The sequence below is a fragment of the Alligator sinensis genome, unplaced genomic scaffold, assembly GCF_000455745.1.
Source record: "Alligator sinensis unplaced genomic scaffold, ASM45574v1 scaffold1800_1, whole genome shotgun sequence".
In the NCBI taxonomy this organism is placed as follows: Eukaryota; Metazoa; Chordata; order Crocodylia; family Alligatoridae; genus Alligator; species Alligator sinensis.
This window is the reverse complement of record NW_005843058.1, coordinates 333,545-351,078: the sequence shown is the minus strand read 5'-3', so window position 1 is coordinate 351,078 and position 17,534 is coordinate 333,545. Positions and strand designations below refer to the sequence as shown.

Here is a 17,534-nt window from a genome sequence, read left to right as displayed (position 1 = left end):
GCCTTCCCGGGCGCAGCCTCCGAGCGCTCCCGGCAGCAGGGCGCAGGGTCCCACCTCATGCACTGCGGCACTGCCCGCTCCCGACCTCTCCTCGGGCGGGTGCCCCCTCCAGCTGCCTCCACCGGTCAGCCGGCTCCCAGATGTGCCTCTGCCCCATCCCTTATCCCGGCTTATCCGCCCCTGACCTCCTTTCGGCAGGGCGCGCTTGGAGAGGGAGGCAGGGGAAGGGAAGGGGAGAGGAGGGCATGGCGGGGTGGGGGTGAGGCTGCAGTATGGGTGGAGTCCTGCTCCCTGCCTGCTGAAGATCATGGGCCAAGCCAGCGCTGCAGTCCGGAGCAGAGGCTGGCAAGGCTGCTGGTGCTGGACTGGCAGCATTGGGTCTAGCTGCTGTGTCATCGCCAGGACCCACTGCAGAGGAGCTTGTGCTGGGGGGTCCTGCCCCTCCTCACCCCTTTCCCACACAGCCCATTTGGGCTCAGCCATGGTGGAAGTTCCTGTGGAGTCTGACAGATTGCATGAGGAAATCCTGTGCGAGGAGCAGCTGCTGAGGCAGCTGATGCGGGATGACAGCCCAGATGGAAGCTGCGGAGTCCCCTGCGTGGGCTCAAGAGATTCCCAGTTTCACAGCCTGCAACTCCCAAGCTTTTCCTGAACCTGAATTATGCCTTCTGTACCCCGAGGGCATGGGATGCAGACAGAGCCCTGGCTCCTCTGCAGTCTGCTCCTCTGCCCCCTCCCTGCTGTAGTGGTGCTTTCCCTGCTCCTTCCTTCTCTGCACACCCATGGTCTCTGGTATGCTCCTTTCTGTCCCTCTGCCTGCCTCACTGCATCCCATTACCCTAGCAGTTCCTCTGTAGGGCTCTCCAACTTTGAATTTGCTTTTGCTTGGTCTCGGCTTGGGGTTTGGTTTAGGATCAACATTCAGAGCTGGTTATTCCTCTGAAGAGTGTGGAGGGGGGTGGGGAGACTGAACCTGCATGAGTGAGATAGCAGATTTTGCTTTAACTTGCCCACTTCCCCTCCCCCCCCCAACGCACCTGCTTGCTTCCCAGGAGTACCATTCCCAGGCTTATTGTTAGACAACATGCCTGGTAACGAAGAGAAGGGAGTTAGTCGGAGGAGACAAGTGGGCCTCAGTTCTGGGATGGGGGAGGGCAAGACCGCAGTGGATACCCAAAGAGTTGGCTCCAGCAGGAGAATCTTTCACAGCTGCTCTGCCCCTCCATATCCCCCCTGCACCCAGACCTGACTTCCTGTGGTAGAGTCTTCGAATCTCTCCCTTCCAGCCCTTCAGAGCAAGAAGCTACAGTCCTCTCATCTGCACACACCTGCATGTTTCATTTTTAGAATTAAAGATCTGAATGCTGAACTGAGCTGCAGGCTTCAAGGCTTTTTGCTCCTGGCATTGTGGGGGTGGGGATTCCCTTGGGGGATGGCTTCTTGGGTTCCTAGACCCTGTGGCACTAGGGAATGATTCCTTAACACCTTGGTACAGCCTCGTCAGGCCTCCTGAATCAGTGGTGTCAAACCTGCGGACCTTGAGGCATCCATTGGACTGTGGCTCTTGAGGGAGACTGTAAGACAAAAATGTAAACCAAGTCATAGTGGATGCAAGCTCCCTGAGCCACACCATGCTATTACAGACTGTTTGACTCAGCCTTGTGACTGAGAGGAGGGAGGGTGCACTGTCTCCCACTGCTTCCCCTGCAGCCCCAGCAGCAGCTTTGCTCTGAGCAGCTGATGTTTCTTCACCCACTGTCTGCTTGGCTGCCTTGCAGTAAAGGGAGGACAATAGCTCTGACTGCTCTCATGCCAGCTTCACTGCTAGGCTGTGGGATAATGATGGATGGGTCCCCTTCTTCCAGCAACCTCAGGGCAGCCCCAGAGAGGGAAAAGAAGCTGAGAGCCAGTCGCCAGCTAGTGCCCTAGTTCTCTGCCTCAGCCCCACAGCTCCAGCCACCCTCTTCCCTCACTGAAGACTAGGTGCTCTGCAGGTGGAAGAGCAGGAATTAGCTCCCCACTTAGGTGGGAGAGCTCTCTGCGCTTTCTGCAAGTGAAGGGAGCAGACCAGGTCAAAACCCTAGGTGTCCTTTGGGATGGAAGGGTTGAACAGTGCTGCCTTAATCCCAGAGGATTTGCACCTCTTGGGTCTTTGCCAGCAGTTCTTGTGTCTTTCCTTGAGCCAGATAGGTTCTGAGGAGAGAGAAGCTAATTCCAACTTGAGCAGTGTTTCTGTGGCTCTTCTCTGTGTTCCCTCATCTTTCTCTCTCTGGGAATGGAAAACTAAAAACAAAGCTCAGTGTCTCTAGCAGACTAGGAGGCCTTTGGCACAGAGCAGACCACAGCTTGAATCTTTTGGCTTCCTTTTCTTTCCACTAGTGCCACTTTCCACTCTTTTCTAGAGAAGACCGGATTCATCATGTCCATCGAAAAGATCCATGCCAGGGAGATTTTGGATTCCCGCGGGAACCCCACTGTTGAGGTGGATTTGTGCACACAGAAAGGTACGTGGGAAAAGAGTGAATGAGTCCAGGCAGAGTAGCCTTGTAGGAAGTGGAACCAGTTCAGCCTGGTGGCAGCCAGCTGGAAAAACCTGAGAAACTGTGGGTGACCTGCATAGAAAATGGCACCCACTGCTGAGTCTCTTCAACAGCTTGGCACACTCTTGCAATACCGGGGATTTTGGTTTTGACCGCTGCTGGGGAATTTACCTCAAATACCATGCCAGAGACATTGGGGCCCCAAATTTTAATCTCATTAGATGTGAATGTGTGAAGTTGTGGCAGCATGTATCCAAGTGTGTGTTTAGGGACTGCATACGTGCCTGTTACCTTGCCCTCTATTACTGCAGCACCTAGAGAGAAGGTACCCACTGTGCATCTTGTTTTGACTGAGAGAATTTCTGTTGGCTCTGACAGGAAAGGCCCATGTCTATGTCTGGCTGTGCGAGAGAGAGCTCACTAGGGAAGGCATGTGTCCTCTGCAGCACAGAGATATGTTAGCAGTCCGTACAGCATTGTGCACTAAGTGAAACTGCTTGTGTGTGTGTGTGTATATGAGACAGGTTGTTTGTGTATATTCCAATGAAGGGCATGCATCCTTGTGCATGTTAACGCACGTGTACATACCTCCATGCAAATGTTGCTCTGTACACCAGTGTCCCACATTCACATTCTTATTGATAGGAAATGTTTTCAGTTTGCAGGTGTTTCGTCATTCCTAGGCATGCTCATTTTGCTGCATGCCTGTAGGATTGTAATCTAGATTAAAACAAATCTGTGTGTGTGTGTATGTGTGTTTACGTATGTAGCTGCTTAAGTGCCTCTGTGTGCATTCAGGTGAGTGTGTGTCAGCCTAGGAATTATGGGTGACCTAAGCAGATCCTGCTTCTAGAATTGGATATTTCATTCCCTTCTTTATTCAGAAAGACAAAGTAACTTCAAAATGGGAGAAATTGCCTGCAGCCACCATTGAAGCTCCTTTGTCCAAGGTGTTAGAGCAGGAGATGGAGAAGAGAACTCCAATGCTTTGTTTCTAGTTTGATGAAGAGTAGGAACTCCTGAAGGCACCCAAGGGGCTGGGACTCAGGACTCCTTGGTTCTCTGTGTGGCTCTGCTACTCATCTCAGTATATAACCTTGGGTGAAGTTGTTCCCCTACTTGTGCTCTAATTTCCCCACATATAACATAGGGTAATCATGAAGTCATAAGTGGTGGAAGGGACCTCGGGTTATCTGGTCCTTCCCCAAATGACTTAGGAGCCATGAGTTTTCATTAATGATAGGCGAGGCATTTTCACAGAGATGCAAGAACGGGGGATGGACGTTGAAAAGATTTTTTTTTTTTTTTTTCTTTATCCTTTCCTCCACTTTTACATGTGTGTTTTGCTCTGCCAGGCATGTTCCGAGCAGCAGTTCCCAGCGGGGCTTCTACTGGCATCTATGAAGCTCTGGAGCTACGAGACGATGACAAATCACGATTCCTAGGAAAAGGTGGGGAGTATCCCACTCCTTCTCTCACTGAGGACCTTCCGGGCAACTCCCTAATATCAAAGTTGCCTGTGGGTAGCTGGCTCTCAGGACCTGATTTCCATCAGCTGTACTTGCTTGATGCTGTTTAATTCCCTTGACCTCACTGGAATTTCAGGAACACAAATCTGGGTGGAAAATCAGGCCCTGAGTCTTTCTCTCCCTTCCCTCCCCTCTCCTCCCCTCCCTCTCTCTCTCTTTCTTTCTTTTTTCTTTCTTTCTTTCTCTCACCCTGAGCAGATGAAAGTTTTCCATGGAGGTAACAGGCATTACACTGGTGTAAAAAAGAGTGGACAGATGAGACAAACACCAAGCCTGGATAATTCTTTCCAATCTGGTGGAGAATTATCCTGAAAGCTTTGTGATTAAAACACTCTACTGGTGTAAATTACACCAGATTGTGTCATCTGTCCCACCCCCAAGGTAGCTATTTGGAGTAGCTGCACATTTTGTCTATTCTTGATCCCAGTGTAATTTAGGTAGCTATATAAAACCACTGTAAATTACACCAGGGTATATGTTCATCTGTCTGTGGCCTTTGTCTCTCTCACTCTGTCTCTGCCTCTGTCTCTCTCCATCTCTTCCTTTCTCTAGGGGTCCTGCAGGCCGTGGATCATATCAACAACACTATTGCTCCAGCTCTCCTGAGCTCTGTAAGGATTTCCCTTTATTCTTTGTTGAAAATTTATTTTGCTCTTGTTTTCTTCTAATCTTTGTCTGTCTCTCTCCATTTCACCAGCTTTACTACTACCTTGATATTCCCCTTTACCCCAGGCACACTCCATCACAAGCCCTTTTTGTGTGTGTGTGTGTGTGTGTGTGTGTGTGTATTATAATGAAGGTTCTTCTGCAGTGGTGGTGCTTGGTAGAGGTTCAGTGCACTTGACCCAGTCTCTAGACTCTGCCACCTGATTTCCAGTGGCCCCATTTCACTCTAAAGTGCTCTCCCTTTTTCAAATGTTCTTTCCAGATACTGCACATGCCTTCCTCCGATTCTTCCATGCCGTCTCCCATTTGTCACCTCTCTTCTCCATATGGCATCCACAGAGTGATGGGCCACTGATTCTGTTTGTGCAGGAACTGGACTTTCCTGAGACACGATCAGTGGTCTCATCAGGCAGTAACAGTGCATTTATGGCACTGCTAGAGAGCCAGTCTCCAAAACCTAGGATAGAGCCATAACATGAACTGAACCATGTGCTACACACCACACAGCCAGTACTATACAAGTTACACACATACTCCTTCTTAGGGAGTCAGGGCAACAATCCTGTTTGTACACCTCTAGGGACACAGATGTTAAAAGAAGTCTCTGAGCTGCACTAGCAGGTCCCTTACCTACACTCTGAGACATCTGATCTTAGAGACACGCACATACACACTCTGGGTATGTCTACACTGCTCTGGGTATAGTGTAATGAGGACATTTCTGTGTTTCCTGTAAGCTAGATAGCTTGGCTACTAGAACTTGTCTAGTTTTCAGCTTGCTGCAGGCTGAAAAAATGTGCTGGGAACTAAAAGATATGTGGGTGGTTAGTTCAGACCAAGCTCCTTGCTCCTACATCGGTGGACTGCATTGGGAACCCAAGCTTGCTAGTACATCTATTTGGTACATTTGTTTTTGGTACATCTGTACTCTGTAGCAGATGCTGCACTTCACACACAACCTCTGCTTCACACACTGGGGACAGGGACAAACAATTACACTACTTTAAAGGGAGCAGGGCTCACCACTTGGAAGCACATACCATCTGATCTCTAGTTTGGTTTGATTCTGTAATAAGTAAAACTAAGCTATAGTAACTTTTTTGTTCAGGGCAAACTGTGGTTTCAGCTGAACTTCAGTGAGTCTTCTTCCCCTGCCCCCTTTTAAAATGGTATAATTGTTTCATCTGTCCACACTCTATGACATTAGATTTCTAGGGGTATGTGCATATAGATTCTCCCACAATCTAGATCTCCCTCATGCTCTCTCAAGACTCTTCCTCACAATCCTGTCTTAGGAAATGTTTCTTCTTGCAGGGCCTCTCAGTTGTGGATCAAGAGAAGATAGACAACCTTATGATAGAGATGGATGGAACAGAGAACAAATGTAATTCTGTTTTCCTTTGGTATTAGAAATAGAATAGCACAGGAGTAGGGGGTGGGATGCTACAGGGCAATAGTGAGAGTCCTGACAGGGCTGTGTGGGAGACACAGGGATAGAATAGCAGGGGGGGCTGCAGGGCAGGCGTGAGGGACACTGGCATAGCTGTGTGGGAAGCCCAGGGCTGGAATAGAAAGGGGGGCTGTAGGGCAGGAGTGAAGGAGTTTGGGAAGTTTACTCCTGATTTTGAAATGTTTGCAGCCAAGTTTGGAGCCAACGCCATCCTTGGGGTGTCCCTGGCTGTGTGCAAGGCAGGAGCTGCAGAGAAGGAAGTCCCGCTATATCGACACATTGCTGACCTGGCTGGGAATTCAGACCTCATCTTGCCTGTTCCTGTAAGAACCTTCTGGGGCTCTGGCTATCAAGTCTACTTGCAAAGAGATTTAAAGTTTGTGGGGCTATGGTGAGGCTGGGGAATGCAGGATTGATGGAATGTGGGAGCTGAACTGAGAGCTGCCTTTCAGAGCAGTGCAAAGGGATTGGCAATTTCACCTCTGCTTCTTTCTGTGTTCATCCAGGCTTTCAATGTGATCAATGGAGGCTCACACGCCGGGAACAAGCTAGCCATGCAGGAGTTTATGATCCTGCCTGTAGGGGCAGAAAGCTTTCGGGATGCCATGCAGATTGGGGCCGAGGTCTACCACAACCTCAAGAGTGTCATCAAGGAGAAGTATGGCAAGGATGCCACCAATGTGGGAGATGAGGGTGGCTTTGCCCCCAACATCCTAGAGAATAGTGAAGGTGAGAGAGATGAAAAAGAATGATCAAAAGGGGCAGAGATTGGACAGATGCATCCTTGGCTGGATCACTGCTCCCTCTGTGTCCATTTCCTAGGGCTCCTAATCCCTAGTGTCTCCAGTTTCGGGGTTCTGAGTCCTTCCACTGAAAAGACAGCTCCTCACCATTCTTGGTTATCCTTCTGAGCACCTTCTCCTTGGTAACATCCTGCCCAATTCACTGTTTTCCTAAACAGTCCCCTCTCTTTGGTGTTCAGTGGCCTCATAAACTTGCAGGCAGTTATGTCCTTCACCCTTGTCACTGCTCTGAGCTGTGGGATTAGGTCTTTGAATTCCTCCCAAGAACTTAATGCCTTCAACCCCTGAAGTATTTTTCTCTCTCTTCTCTGAGCTTTTGCCTGCCCATCACTTTCTGGGATTGAGGAGCCCAGAGCTGAGTAAAGCCTACAAGGTTGGATCTCACCAGAGCCAGCCCTTCTGTGGGATATGAGGCCTTTCCGTATTTAGATCCAACTGACACAGTTTCCCTGCTTTTTGTCTTTTTGTTAATTCCCCAGCTAAGGTCTCAGCAGAGCAGTCTAGAGAGGGACTGTCCTTTTTTGGTGTTTGTCCTTCCTTGGCAGCTCCTGCCTCTCAGGCATCTCACTGCTGTTGAGTGTCTGGAGTTCTGGATGAGTTTGATTTAAGCAGTTTAGCAGTGTTTTGTTCACTCCGTGTCTGTCGCTGTTCCAGCTCTGGAACTCCTCAAGGAAGCCATTGACAAAGCTGGCTATACTGACAAGATTGTTATTGGCATGGATGTGGCAGCATCTGAGTTCTACCGTGATGGCAAATATGACTTGGATTTCAAATCCCCTGATGACCCTAGCCGCTATATCTCTGCAGATGAGCTTGGTGACCTCTACCAAAGCTTTGTACATGATTACCCAGGTGAGCTGCTATGCTTAGAGTATGTGTGCATTATGCAGTACCGTGCAGTGCAGTACAGGGCTTGATCAGGGGTCTTGCATGTGGCAATGTGGAGATACCCTTAGTGCTTGCCACCTAGAGGTTTGGATCACCGTGCAATGTTGGGCTGGGAAGGAGGCAGCTGTAACGTTCCAACTTTCTCTGTCTCTACAGTTGTCTCCATTGAGGATCCCTTTGATCAGGATGACTGGGCAGCCTGGACCAAGTTCACGGCCAACGTGGGGATTCAGATTGTGGGGGATGACCTGACAGTGACAAACCCCAAACGCATTGAACGAGCTGTTGAGGAAAAGGCCTGCAACTGCCTCTTGCTCAAAGTCAACCAGATTGGATCAGTCACAGAGGCCATTCAAGCGTGAGTCCCCATCCCTCTAGCCATGCTCAGCACAGGGGCAGGAAGTGCTGTCACTGGCTCCCTCTGATTTCTAAAGCAGCTAGTTAGATTGGTGCAGCTTTGGTGTTGACAAGGTCTTCATCTTTGTCAGCAGGCAGTAGGAGTCCTGGGAGCCATATTTGGGCAGGGGAGGAGTGACTGGGCTTCTTCCCAGGCTTGTTGGGGCTGTAGGAGAGAGATCCTTCAACCTCATTGTTTCTTTCTAGCTGCAAATTGGCTCAAGAGAACGGCTGGGGAGTGATGGTGAGTCACCGATCTGGGGAGACTGAAGACACCTTCATTGCTGACCTGGTGGTGGGCCTGTGCACTGGACAGGTAAGTGTCAGATGAGCTAGAATCTAGGCCCTGGACAGCCTTAGAGAGGAGTATGGGAGGAGAAAATCAGAGTTGATTTAACATGGAGGGAGAATTCCCTCTGTCTTCCAGGGCAGGCTTGGGGTCCCGTGCATGGGAGGTAATGTACCATGAGGGTGTCTCACAGTTTTGTGTGGTCATATTTTGCAGATAAAGACAGGAGCCCCTTGCAGGTCTGAGAGACTGGCCAAATACAACCAGCTCATGAGGTAAGTGGGCCCAGGGCTAAGGATGCAGAAGAGGGGATGTATTTTGAGCCTCACCAGGGTGGAAAAGTTGGACAGCACAGGCAGATAACCCCAGGACTAAGGATGTAGGGCATGGGAATGTCCTTGGTGCCACCAGGGTCCCACCTGACTGCAGTATCCTAGACGGGATCTCTCTTCAGATGTCTCTTCTCCCCTGCTGAAAGATGCAATACCTCTGCCAATCCAGTCCTGACATTCATCACAGCCTGTTTTCCTGCTCTATCTCACTTCAAACACCTGTATGATTTGCTCTGTCAGAGTTGCTCCTGATGCCCTGGATATTCCCTCAATACTGTCCTGCACTGAGGCTCTGAAGTTGATTAACTTTTTTCCCCTGCAGGATTGAAGAAGAGCTGGGGGATGAAGCTCGCTTCGCTGGACACAACTTTCGCAATCCAAGTGTTCTTTGAACATTGTCTATGGTGCACGGCAAATCCCCAGCTAATTCCCAATGCACAGACTCTGAAGCTACCTTCCCTGCACCTTAACCCCTTCTCTCTGTCTCTCTCTCCTCCTTTGCCACTCAGCCATCTGGTTTCCTGTCTCCCTAAGTCCCTGTGAGTTCAGGTATCCCTAGCTCTCAAGCAAATGGTAAAAATTAGTTTTCCCTTTGTCTCTTGCTTTGGGGTATTGTAGGCATGTCTGAGACTCTGTATTTTGTGTGGGTTTTTTTCATCTGTCTGCAGATCTATTTGAGTCATTCTGCTTGTGTATTAGGCTGTATGAACATGTCTATGGCATCTCTCAAAGAGCACGGTGAATGTGTGCACTGATTAGTGTGGATTTACATAGTTAGGTGCCTGACTATGTGTGGTTTTAGTGACTATTCAGTGCATGGGGCTGTAGGTCTTTGTGTCAGTATATATATCTCTGCTGGCCTTCAAGCTTATTATTGCCCTAAGTGTGTCTGCTGAAGTGAGTTGGAGCCCATGTGTTTAGTTGTTGGACTCTGAATGTTGTGTTTGTATTGAGCTATATCCTTAGGCAACTTAACACTGAGGTGCTCTGCTGTGGCACAGGTTGGTGTGTGCATATTGTGACTCTCTGGGTCAGTCTCTCCATGGTTTGTTGTGGGTCAGTGTTGTAGTGTGTGGGGGTGTTAAAAACATGTTGGAAACAAACACATGCCCTCAGTCTGCTTCATCTGATCTTGCTCCCCCTGTCTCCTTTCCCTATCTTTTTCTTCACTTTCTTCTGCCACCCCTACCATCTGCTTTGTCCTCTGGACAGTCACCCTCAGCTGAGCAACAGAGACTAAAAAAACAAGGCCCTAAACTTAATTAAAATATATTTCACACCTGAGTTCCTGACATTTCTCTCTGCACATTATTTCCTGGGAGATGGGAACATACTGCAGGGAAAGTGGGGGAGTTCAAGAAAAACAGACAGCCAAAAGTAGTAACAAGCAAACAGTTTTGAGGGAAATGATGCAATGAGGAGTTCACTCCCCATGACTCCTGCCTAAAAGACCCTCTCGCAGTTGTAGCTCATGGGCTATGTATGTGTATACCCAGCAAGAAGATAGCTGCAGAATATCTGAGGAGAGGATAGACATTTCCTCACACAGTCCTGTGCTATCCAAATTATCTTCCATGAGAAGATGATGCACAAGTGATTTCAATCACGTTACCTGTCAGCATAAGAGGCATGGGAGCTGTGAGTAGGCCTCGCACTGGTTTACATGGTGATGGAGTGGGACCACAGGTATATGGACAAGATAAAAAAGCAAAGCCAAATTAGGGATGAAGGACACTAAATGCATCTGAAGTCTTTCAATTGCATTGTTTCACAGAGGACCGCACACAACAACATGGCAGAAAAACACCCTGGGCTCTAATTGCCCTATGGGCGAAGTTTAGCTCCCAGAAGATGGCATTCCTTTAAACATATTGTAGTGAAGGTAATGATTTGTCGTAATGGAGGAAACACAGACTGAATTAAGGTGGTGACTGAATTCCCCCACCTGCCAAAGAGGAAACAATTTTCCTAGCCCTGTAGGGTCAAGTAAATGGTGCACCTGGAGTATGTGTGTGGCTTCTGCATATTCTTAAGATTCTCCATTTTAAATAAGATCTGTTTCTCTCCCTCCTGATTGTGAAGCTTAACTTTCCCAATGTGATCTGAAACAAACAGACAAACTCCCTTATTTCCCACTAATTACAAGGGGCTGTTGACTCTTGGCTATCTCACTGCTGATCTTTTGGTAGATATGTGAAAGGGCTGGTAATGCAGTTTGTGGAGGAGGCTTGACATTGCTGCAGGGAGGGAAGCAAAAAGGTGAGATGGAAAAGAAAAAGAATGGCAAAATAAGAGGAAACAAATAGAATGGATTCTAAATGGCAGATACTATTTCTGAGTGATGTGACACTGAACAAATAATGATAACTAATATTTTAGATCCTACACAGATGCTATAATTTACTCTTGATTTTTCTGCAAATTCCTACTCGTATCATTAGGGACCTGCTGTGGATGGAAGTAGTTTTGGGTCAGTGGGCATGTCTATACAAGATACTACTGCACAGTTGTTACTGCGCATTTATTTAGTACTTAACAGCTGTGTCTATATAAGATGCTACTGCGCAGTAGCTCATTGCTACTGTGCAGTAGCATTGGGGGGACGCTAACCATAACATAATGTTACTGTGCAATAGTAACGAGCTACTGAACAGTAGCGTCCCCACATGGGTTTTTCTAATGCTACTGTACAATAATGCCAGTTACTGCGCAGTCATTTAGTACTTGCATAATCAAGCACTAAATAACTGCGTAGTAATAACTGCACAGTCTGCTGCCTATTTAGAAATGGTCAGCAAGTACTAAATACTTGCAGTAGTGCTGGAAAATATCTTTTAGATGATGCTACTGTGCAGTAGCCTAATACTACTGCCTGTGCTTTGATGTCCTACAGTGCAGTATTTTTCAGCTACTGCGCAGTCAGTGTCTCATGTGAACGCACCAACTGTGAACTTATTTGATGCTCCTAGAGCATCTTCCATCCATCACAGATCACAATCCTAAAGCACTTGCTAGAGAAGACATATCTAGCACTTAGATGCAGCCAACTCTGGAATGGGGCACTTGCAGCTGTTTAACAGCAATATTGCGCAAGAGGAGAAGAAATTAAGGACCATAGGCCTGTAATGCCAGAAACATGAAGCACGAGTTGTACCTAGATACTAAACTAACACTGCATCTTTTGGGGAAAGTACCAGGAGATCAATAATGGAAACAAGATCTAAAACTTGATGTTAGGACCAATATATCAGAGATGACAGGCTGCAGCACAGCGTGCTCCATGCCATCATGACTGTGTTAGGGCTTTGCGGGGAAAAATGATACTAAGGCCGTGATTCTCAGCCTTTTTAGATTCAAGGCACCTCTAGGAATATACCAGCTCTTAATTTTCACTAGTTCTTTGACTACAGAAAAATAGAGTAATTCTTCTGTTGCAAAGAAATCAGAAAGATCACATTAGGTCAGACTGTTTTTGACACTATTAAATCATTTTTTAAATCTTGGGGTTATTTTGTGAATCATCTTTACACACCTAACAGTACTAATATTGTGTGACACCCTGTGGCACCCTTGAAAATATCTCCATGCAGCCCTGGGTTGAAAATCACTGTGCTAAGGGGAAATTGTGACTACGTTGTTCATGCCATTCTAAGCAGTATGGTACCCTGCTAACACTATCCTATGCTAGCCCTGGGCACTATGCTAGCTTTAGGGTCTAACTCAGCAGTGAGAACATCATGTCCACTCAGATATGAGAATAGTTTGCCAGGCTACATTTGAGCATAACAAGAAGCATTCTGGGAACTGTAGTTCAGTGACCACCTGGCTTAAAACTCCATTTTCCTGTCGTTGGCTCCTCTCCTCCACTTCAGAAAAAGCAATCCTTTCAGCAGGTAGAGAAAGAAAATTGAAGAGGCTGTTTGACTATGGACCGTCCATTAGAGGGCAGCAGTGTCTGAGGACAGAGCTCACACAGCAGATGAGAAACAGCAGAACTGCTGGATTCCTTGGTTTGATCTAGTTGGCAGTGACTATGGCAGGATAAGTGAATTGCCAGAAGGTAGGCATACTGGTGTGTGTGGGGGTGGGGGGGAAGGCTTGCAGGTCAGACCAGGGCTGTAGGTCGCGGGTGGAGTCAATCAGCAAATGAATTTGAGAGAACTGGAGTAGCAAGAGACAAAAAGAATGAAATACTGTACATGGGCACAGGCATGTGCATGTTATGTGTGGAGCATGATGTTCTACCTATAGTTTAACATAGCAGGCATATGGCATTTGATACCTGATACACCTATGTTTACTTGACAACCTATAGAGGTATAGGATCAGCATATCACTAACGCACATGTACATAATTTCAGAAGAATCTGTATTGTGCCAGTGCTTTGAGATGAGCGACGTAAACAGTTATTATTTGAATGAGAGAAAACGTTGATTTAAGATGAAATGCAGGAAAATCTGGCTAATTAGTTGCAGGGGTAACTTGTCATTATGGTCTTAACAGTTGGTGCACAGAATCGCTGCCAGAGTCCCACTGACATGGATGAAACACTGGCTAATTCATCATCTGTTAAAGAAAAATTAGTTATTTCCAAGTGTGCATACATACTATATCATAATGAGTTTACTCCTGATAATTCATCAAATTAAAAGTGCTGGGCTGTTGAGCCAGCCGGTGCTTACAAAGTACTGGATACTCTTTACTTGGCTCAACAAGAAATAGAACATCAACCATTTTGCAGAATTACATATCTTCTATTATGGTAAGGAATGCATGCAAATATGGAAGACAAAAATCTTTGACTGGTTATTTTACTCCCTCATAATCTGGTAATTCTTATATAGTGAGCACTTGAAATTTTGCGATAAGAAATGGTGGATTAGGCATTATCTCTATAATCATGCAGAGTACAAGCCAGAGTGCATACAATTTTCACTCAGAATTTTTGTAATATTTTTTCTTCGTTATAAATGTCAGAAACTATCCTTCACCATATTTTGATTTGGTATTCAAAATACATCTCACAAAAGTTAGAAATGGCTACTGATTATTAGTCAGGTATGGATAATTACTCATAGAGTCCCTTGGAATGACAAATTAAAGAGATTTATTGTGTGCATTTCTTTACATTAGTTAGGAATAATGCATTTATTATATATGCACATAATTATACATTTTCTTTCTTTTTAAGGGCTTGGATTTTGTAAATTGGACTTGGCAGCTTAATAGGCTTTTGAAACAAAGTTTTTTAATTTTGGAATTTTGTGGGGGGAGTGGGAGGAGGCAAGGAAGTAGGGTAATACCCCATTACTCTTTCATTTTCCAGGTAAATGAGATCAAAAAGAAATCTCCAAGAGAGGCTAGAATACCAAATTGTTACATTAAGGGTGCGTCTACACATGGCCATACAGCACCTTTTGTTATGGTGCCATCATTTAGTACTTTTTTTGGAAATACTAAAAAATGGTGCAGTAACAACCCATACTGTGCTGTGCCAACCATGCACAGTTATTTTTGGCTGCTACATTGCCATAGCAACACACTATATTGATGGAGCACATTGCTACGGCGACTTAGTGGCGGCATCACAGTTTTTGCCAACAGATGCTACGGCGCTGTAGCATCTTGTGTAGCCGCTCCCTAAGGGAATTAGTCATGCTGGCCAAAGTAATAACAGCAGGAAACCAATAGTTATGTTCCCATACTAGCACTGAATATATAGTGAATAAAATCTGGTTATGAAGATTCACTATCAATAGGTAATACATCACTCAAGTGTGGTAGTGAAGGTGCAAGAAAGAATTTTATGCTACATACAAGCAACATATCAACTCAGTATTTCTATTTTTATAATTAAAGGATTTGTCAATGAGAGCACAATGCATTCTGCCTCTCTGCCTTTGTTTTAATCACTACAAGAGGCCAACATAGGCAAAGTACTGTAGAATTTAACCTGCATTTGCATTTTTCTTTTCTCTTGCTACTTATAATCTGACAGACATTCATTTCTAGTTTTCATTTAAAGGAATTTCCTAAATGCCTTATTATTCTCATCCTTGAAAATACTGTTGCATAGCCAATATCAAAATGTTTCCCTTTGTATGCTGTAACCTAATTCAGGAGTTTTCAACCATTTTGGGTCAGTGTACCCCCAATGGCTGGACGTGGAGCAGTGTACCCCTGGCAGCCAAACATGGGGGAGAGGGGCCTGGCATGCAACCTTCCTCTGCATCTGGCCGGGCAGGCTGTACCTGCGTGGGATGGTGTGTGGCGGCACTCTGTCCCCATCCACCCATGCATACCTCCTAGGGCCTTCTCATGTACCCCCCCAGTTGACAACCTGTGACCTAATTTAATTTAATTTGTGGAGTGAGAAACACAGAACAGTTCATAATATTTTTTCTAGACTAAAGGAAACACTTATAATTATTTTTATTCTTTAAATTTGCTCACTCTGTTTATAGGATATTTTCAGAATAAGTTATAGATTTCAGTGGGACAACTTAGTTTTAGAACTCTGAAATCCTGAGGATTATTGTTATTATAAACACGTGTGTGTGTGTCTCTGTGTGTGTCTCTGTGTGTGTGTGTGTGTGTGTGTGTGTGTGTGTGTGTGTGTAAATGTGGAAAGGATGGAAGGAAGATATATCAAAATCAAACAAACAATAGAGCATGCACTGAAGGTTTAATAACAGAGGGCTACCATTTTACAATATCATGCTATGTTCTTGTCCCAAACCTTAAGGGTCTGCAGGAGTAGAAATCATCCCGCAGTATGTTCAACACAGCAGGAGTTCCTGTACACTTTGAGGGACACATAGGAGTGGCATTCTGCTACTGTGAAGATTGCAAGGGGGCCAAAACTTCAGGGCGTGGGTGACTTCTGTGAGGTGCTGGGTAGCCTCATGTCAAGAAGTGTGTAGGTTTGGTTCTGAAAGTCAGGCTCTACTGAAGATTGTAGGAAATAAACTCCATTGTAATGGACTGTCTATTAAGAATTGTTAAGACAGAAGTTACTGTCCATTGAAAATGTGAACTGAGGCTATAACTAGCCAAGGGTTGTTAAGGGTGGGATTGTGAACCTTAACTGTCAAGACTACTTGGTGAGAGAAGACAGGCTATAGGACCTGTGAATCACATCTACTTTACCACTCCATCCAGGAAAAGCATAGCCCATTTGCAGACGCTGCCTCAGCCTGACATAAGGTGTTTGTGCCTGAAAGCTTGCTAAGAACATTTTTCCCAACTATTTGAGTTGGTCTAATAAAAGATATCAGATTTACCCAAAGAATCTTGTCTATCTACATTAGAAATACTTTTCCAGTTTGGGAATACTGGTATCCTATACTAGCAAGGCACTCGTAGTGTGGGTAAAGCTATAGCAGCAAAGCTGTACATCATACCAGCATAGTAAAACCACCTTCCACAAGTGAAAGAAGCTGTACCAGTAAAAGTGCAGTTTTGCTGGTATAACTGTGGCTACTGACCATTACTTTTGTTGCTGTAGCTATGCTGATCAGTACTTATGCTTCTTTGCACCTCCGTGCAATATACCATGTAGGCAGTTGTCTGTATTGTAGATGCAACCTGTGTGATGCAGTGAGGTAGCAAGGAAATCAGTTCTGCATGGCCTGGAAAGTCAGGGAGGCAGTCTTTTCTTGGGTCTGGATGGGCTTTCTTGAGGATTTGTCAGCAAGGAATCTGCCTGTGTGCTGTATGTTCTTCTAGCTGTGCAAGGAAACAGGACTCTCTATCTTTCTCTATATAAACAGATTGCACTGAGGATAACTGTAATTGATTTCTCATACAAACAGAACCACTCCCCTGGGCCTTGAGTTTTGGGCTTTCCCCCAAGTTTAAGTGGAAACAATATTCTTTCAGGTCTCATCTGTCATCGAGAGGTTAGAGACTGCTTAGTAAATGAAGGTGCAGTAGTAGATAGAGTTAAAATACTAAAAAAAATATTGACTTTCCAATGTCCTGACTTCTGAACACTTATCTATACAATTTAATATTCTCTTAGTGAAGACCTGTTCCTGAGCTTATCATCATCATCACTGTTGTTGTTCTTGTTGTAGATTTTCTAGGAGAAATGAGAGAAAAAACAAATTCCCATATTTGGATCATCTTGGCTAAGCAGCCAGTCCTGGACAATTTCTTCCTCTGTGTGAAATGATTGGGACCATGAGCCCTGATTTATTCAGTTTTCTAAGTAAAAAGACATATATTCCACCCACAATTAAGTTAACAATGAATTTGTGTACATAGGCTACAGTCCCTGGCTACAGTCCCTCCAATGCCAGAGCATCAGATGAAATTAGTCAGTTACCCATCCGGGAACAATACAGATAATAATGCTTTCCACTTCCTCACTGTTCTTTTCTTTGTGGATATCTACACTCTTCATAAAGATTGAGCTAGTGTTGTTAGCCACATGTTACAGTCTGTTCAAGGTCTTGTTTACACTAGGGTATCCAACCATTTGTAGTTCAGTTGACTGTTTCACCCCCATGCTGTCTACTTCAAATCAATGTAAAGTCTGATGTAATATTCCTCCTAGAACTGCCTAGCAACAATTCATGGGGGCATGTGGCAAAGGTAGCAGCACCCTTAGCCAGTGAATCTCACCAATGTGTTAGC

General features: G+C 45.6%; 1 protein-coding gene across 3 annotated transcripts; it reads left to right on the top strand.

Annotated features, from left to right (window-relative positions):
• The first annotated feature begins 2,379 nt into the window (after nucleotides 1-2,379).
• On the top strand, nucleotides 2,380-10,204 carry ENO2 (enolase 2). Of its 3 annotated transcripts, XM_006037043.3 has the most exons (11): nucleotides 2,380-2,504; nucleotides 3,896-3,991; nucleotides 4,622-4,680; nucleotides 6,050-6,119; nucleotides 6,375-6,508; nucleotides 6,692-6,914; nucleotides 7,643-7,840; nucleotides 8,033-8,234; nucleotides 8,480-8,588; nucleotides 8,778-8,836; nucleotides 9,216-10,204. In XM_006037043.3, the coding sequence occupies exons 1-11, from the start codon at nucleotides 2,420-2,422 to the stop codon at nucleotides 9,283-9,285; spliced, it is 1,305 nt and encodes a 434-aa protein (XP_006037105.1). In that variant the 5' UTR covers nucleotides 2,380-2,419; the 3' UTR covers nucleotides 9,286-10,204. The 3 variants fall into 3 exon arrangements, with proteins under 3 accessions (XP_006037105.1, XP_025049287.1, XP_025049288.1); XM_025193503.1 differs by lacking the exon at nucleotides 4,622-4,680 and having other exon boundaries at nucleotides 2,479-2,504; XM_025193502.1 differs by lacking the exons at nucleotides 4,622-4,680; nucleotides 6,050-6,119.
• The last annotated feature ends 7,330 nt before the right edge of the window (nucleotides 10,205-17,534 follow it).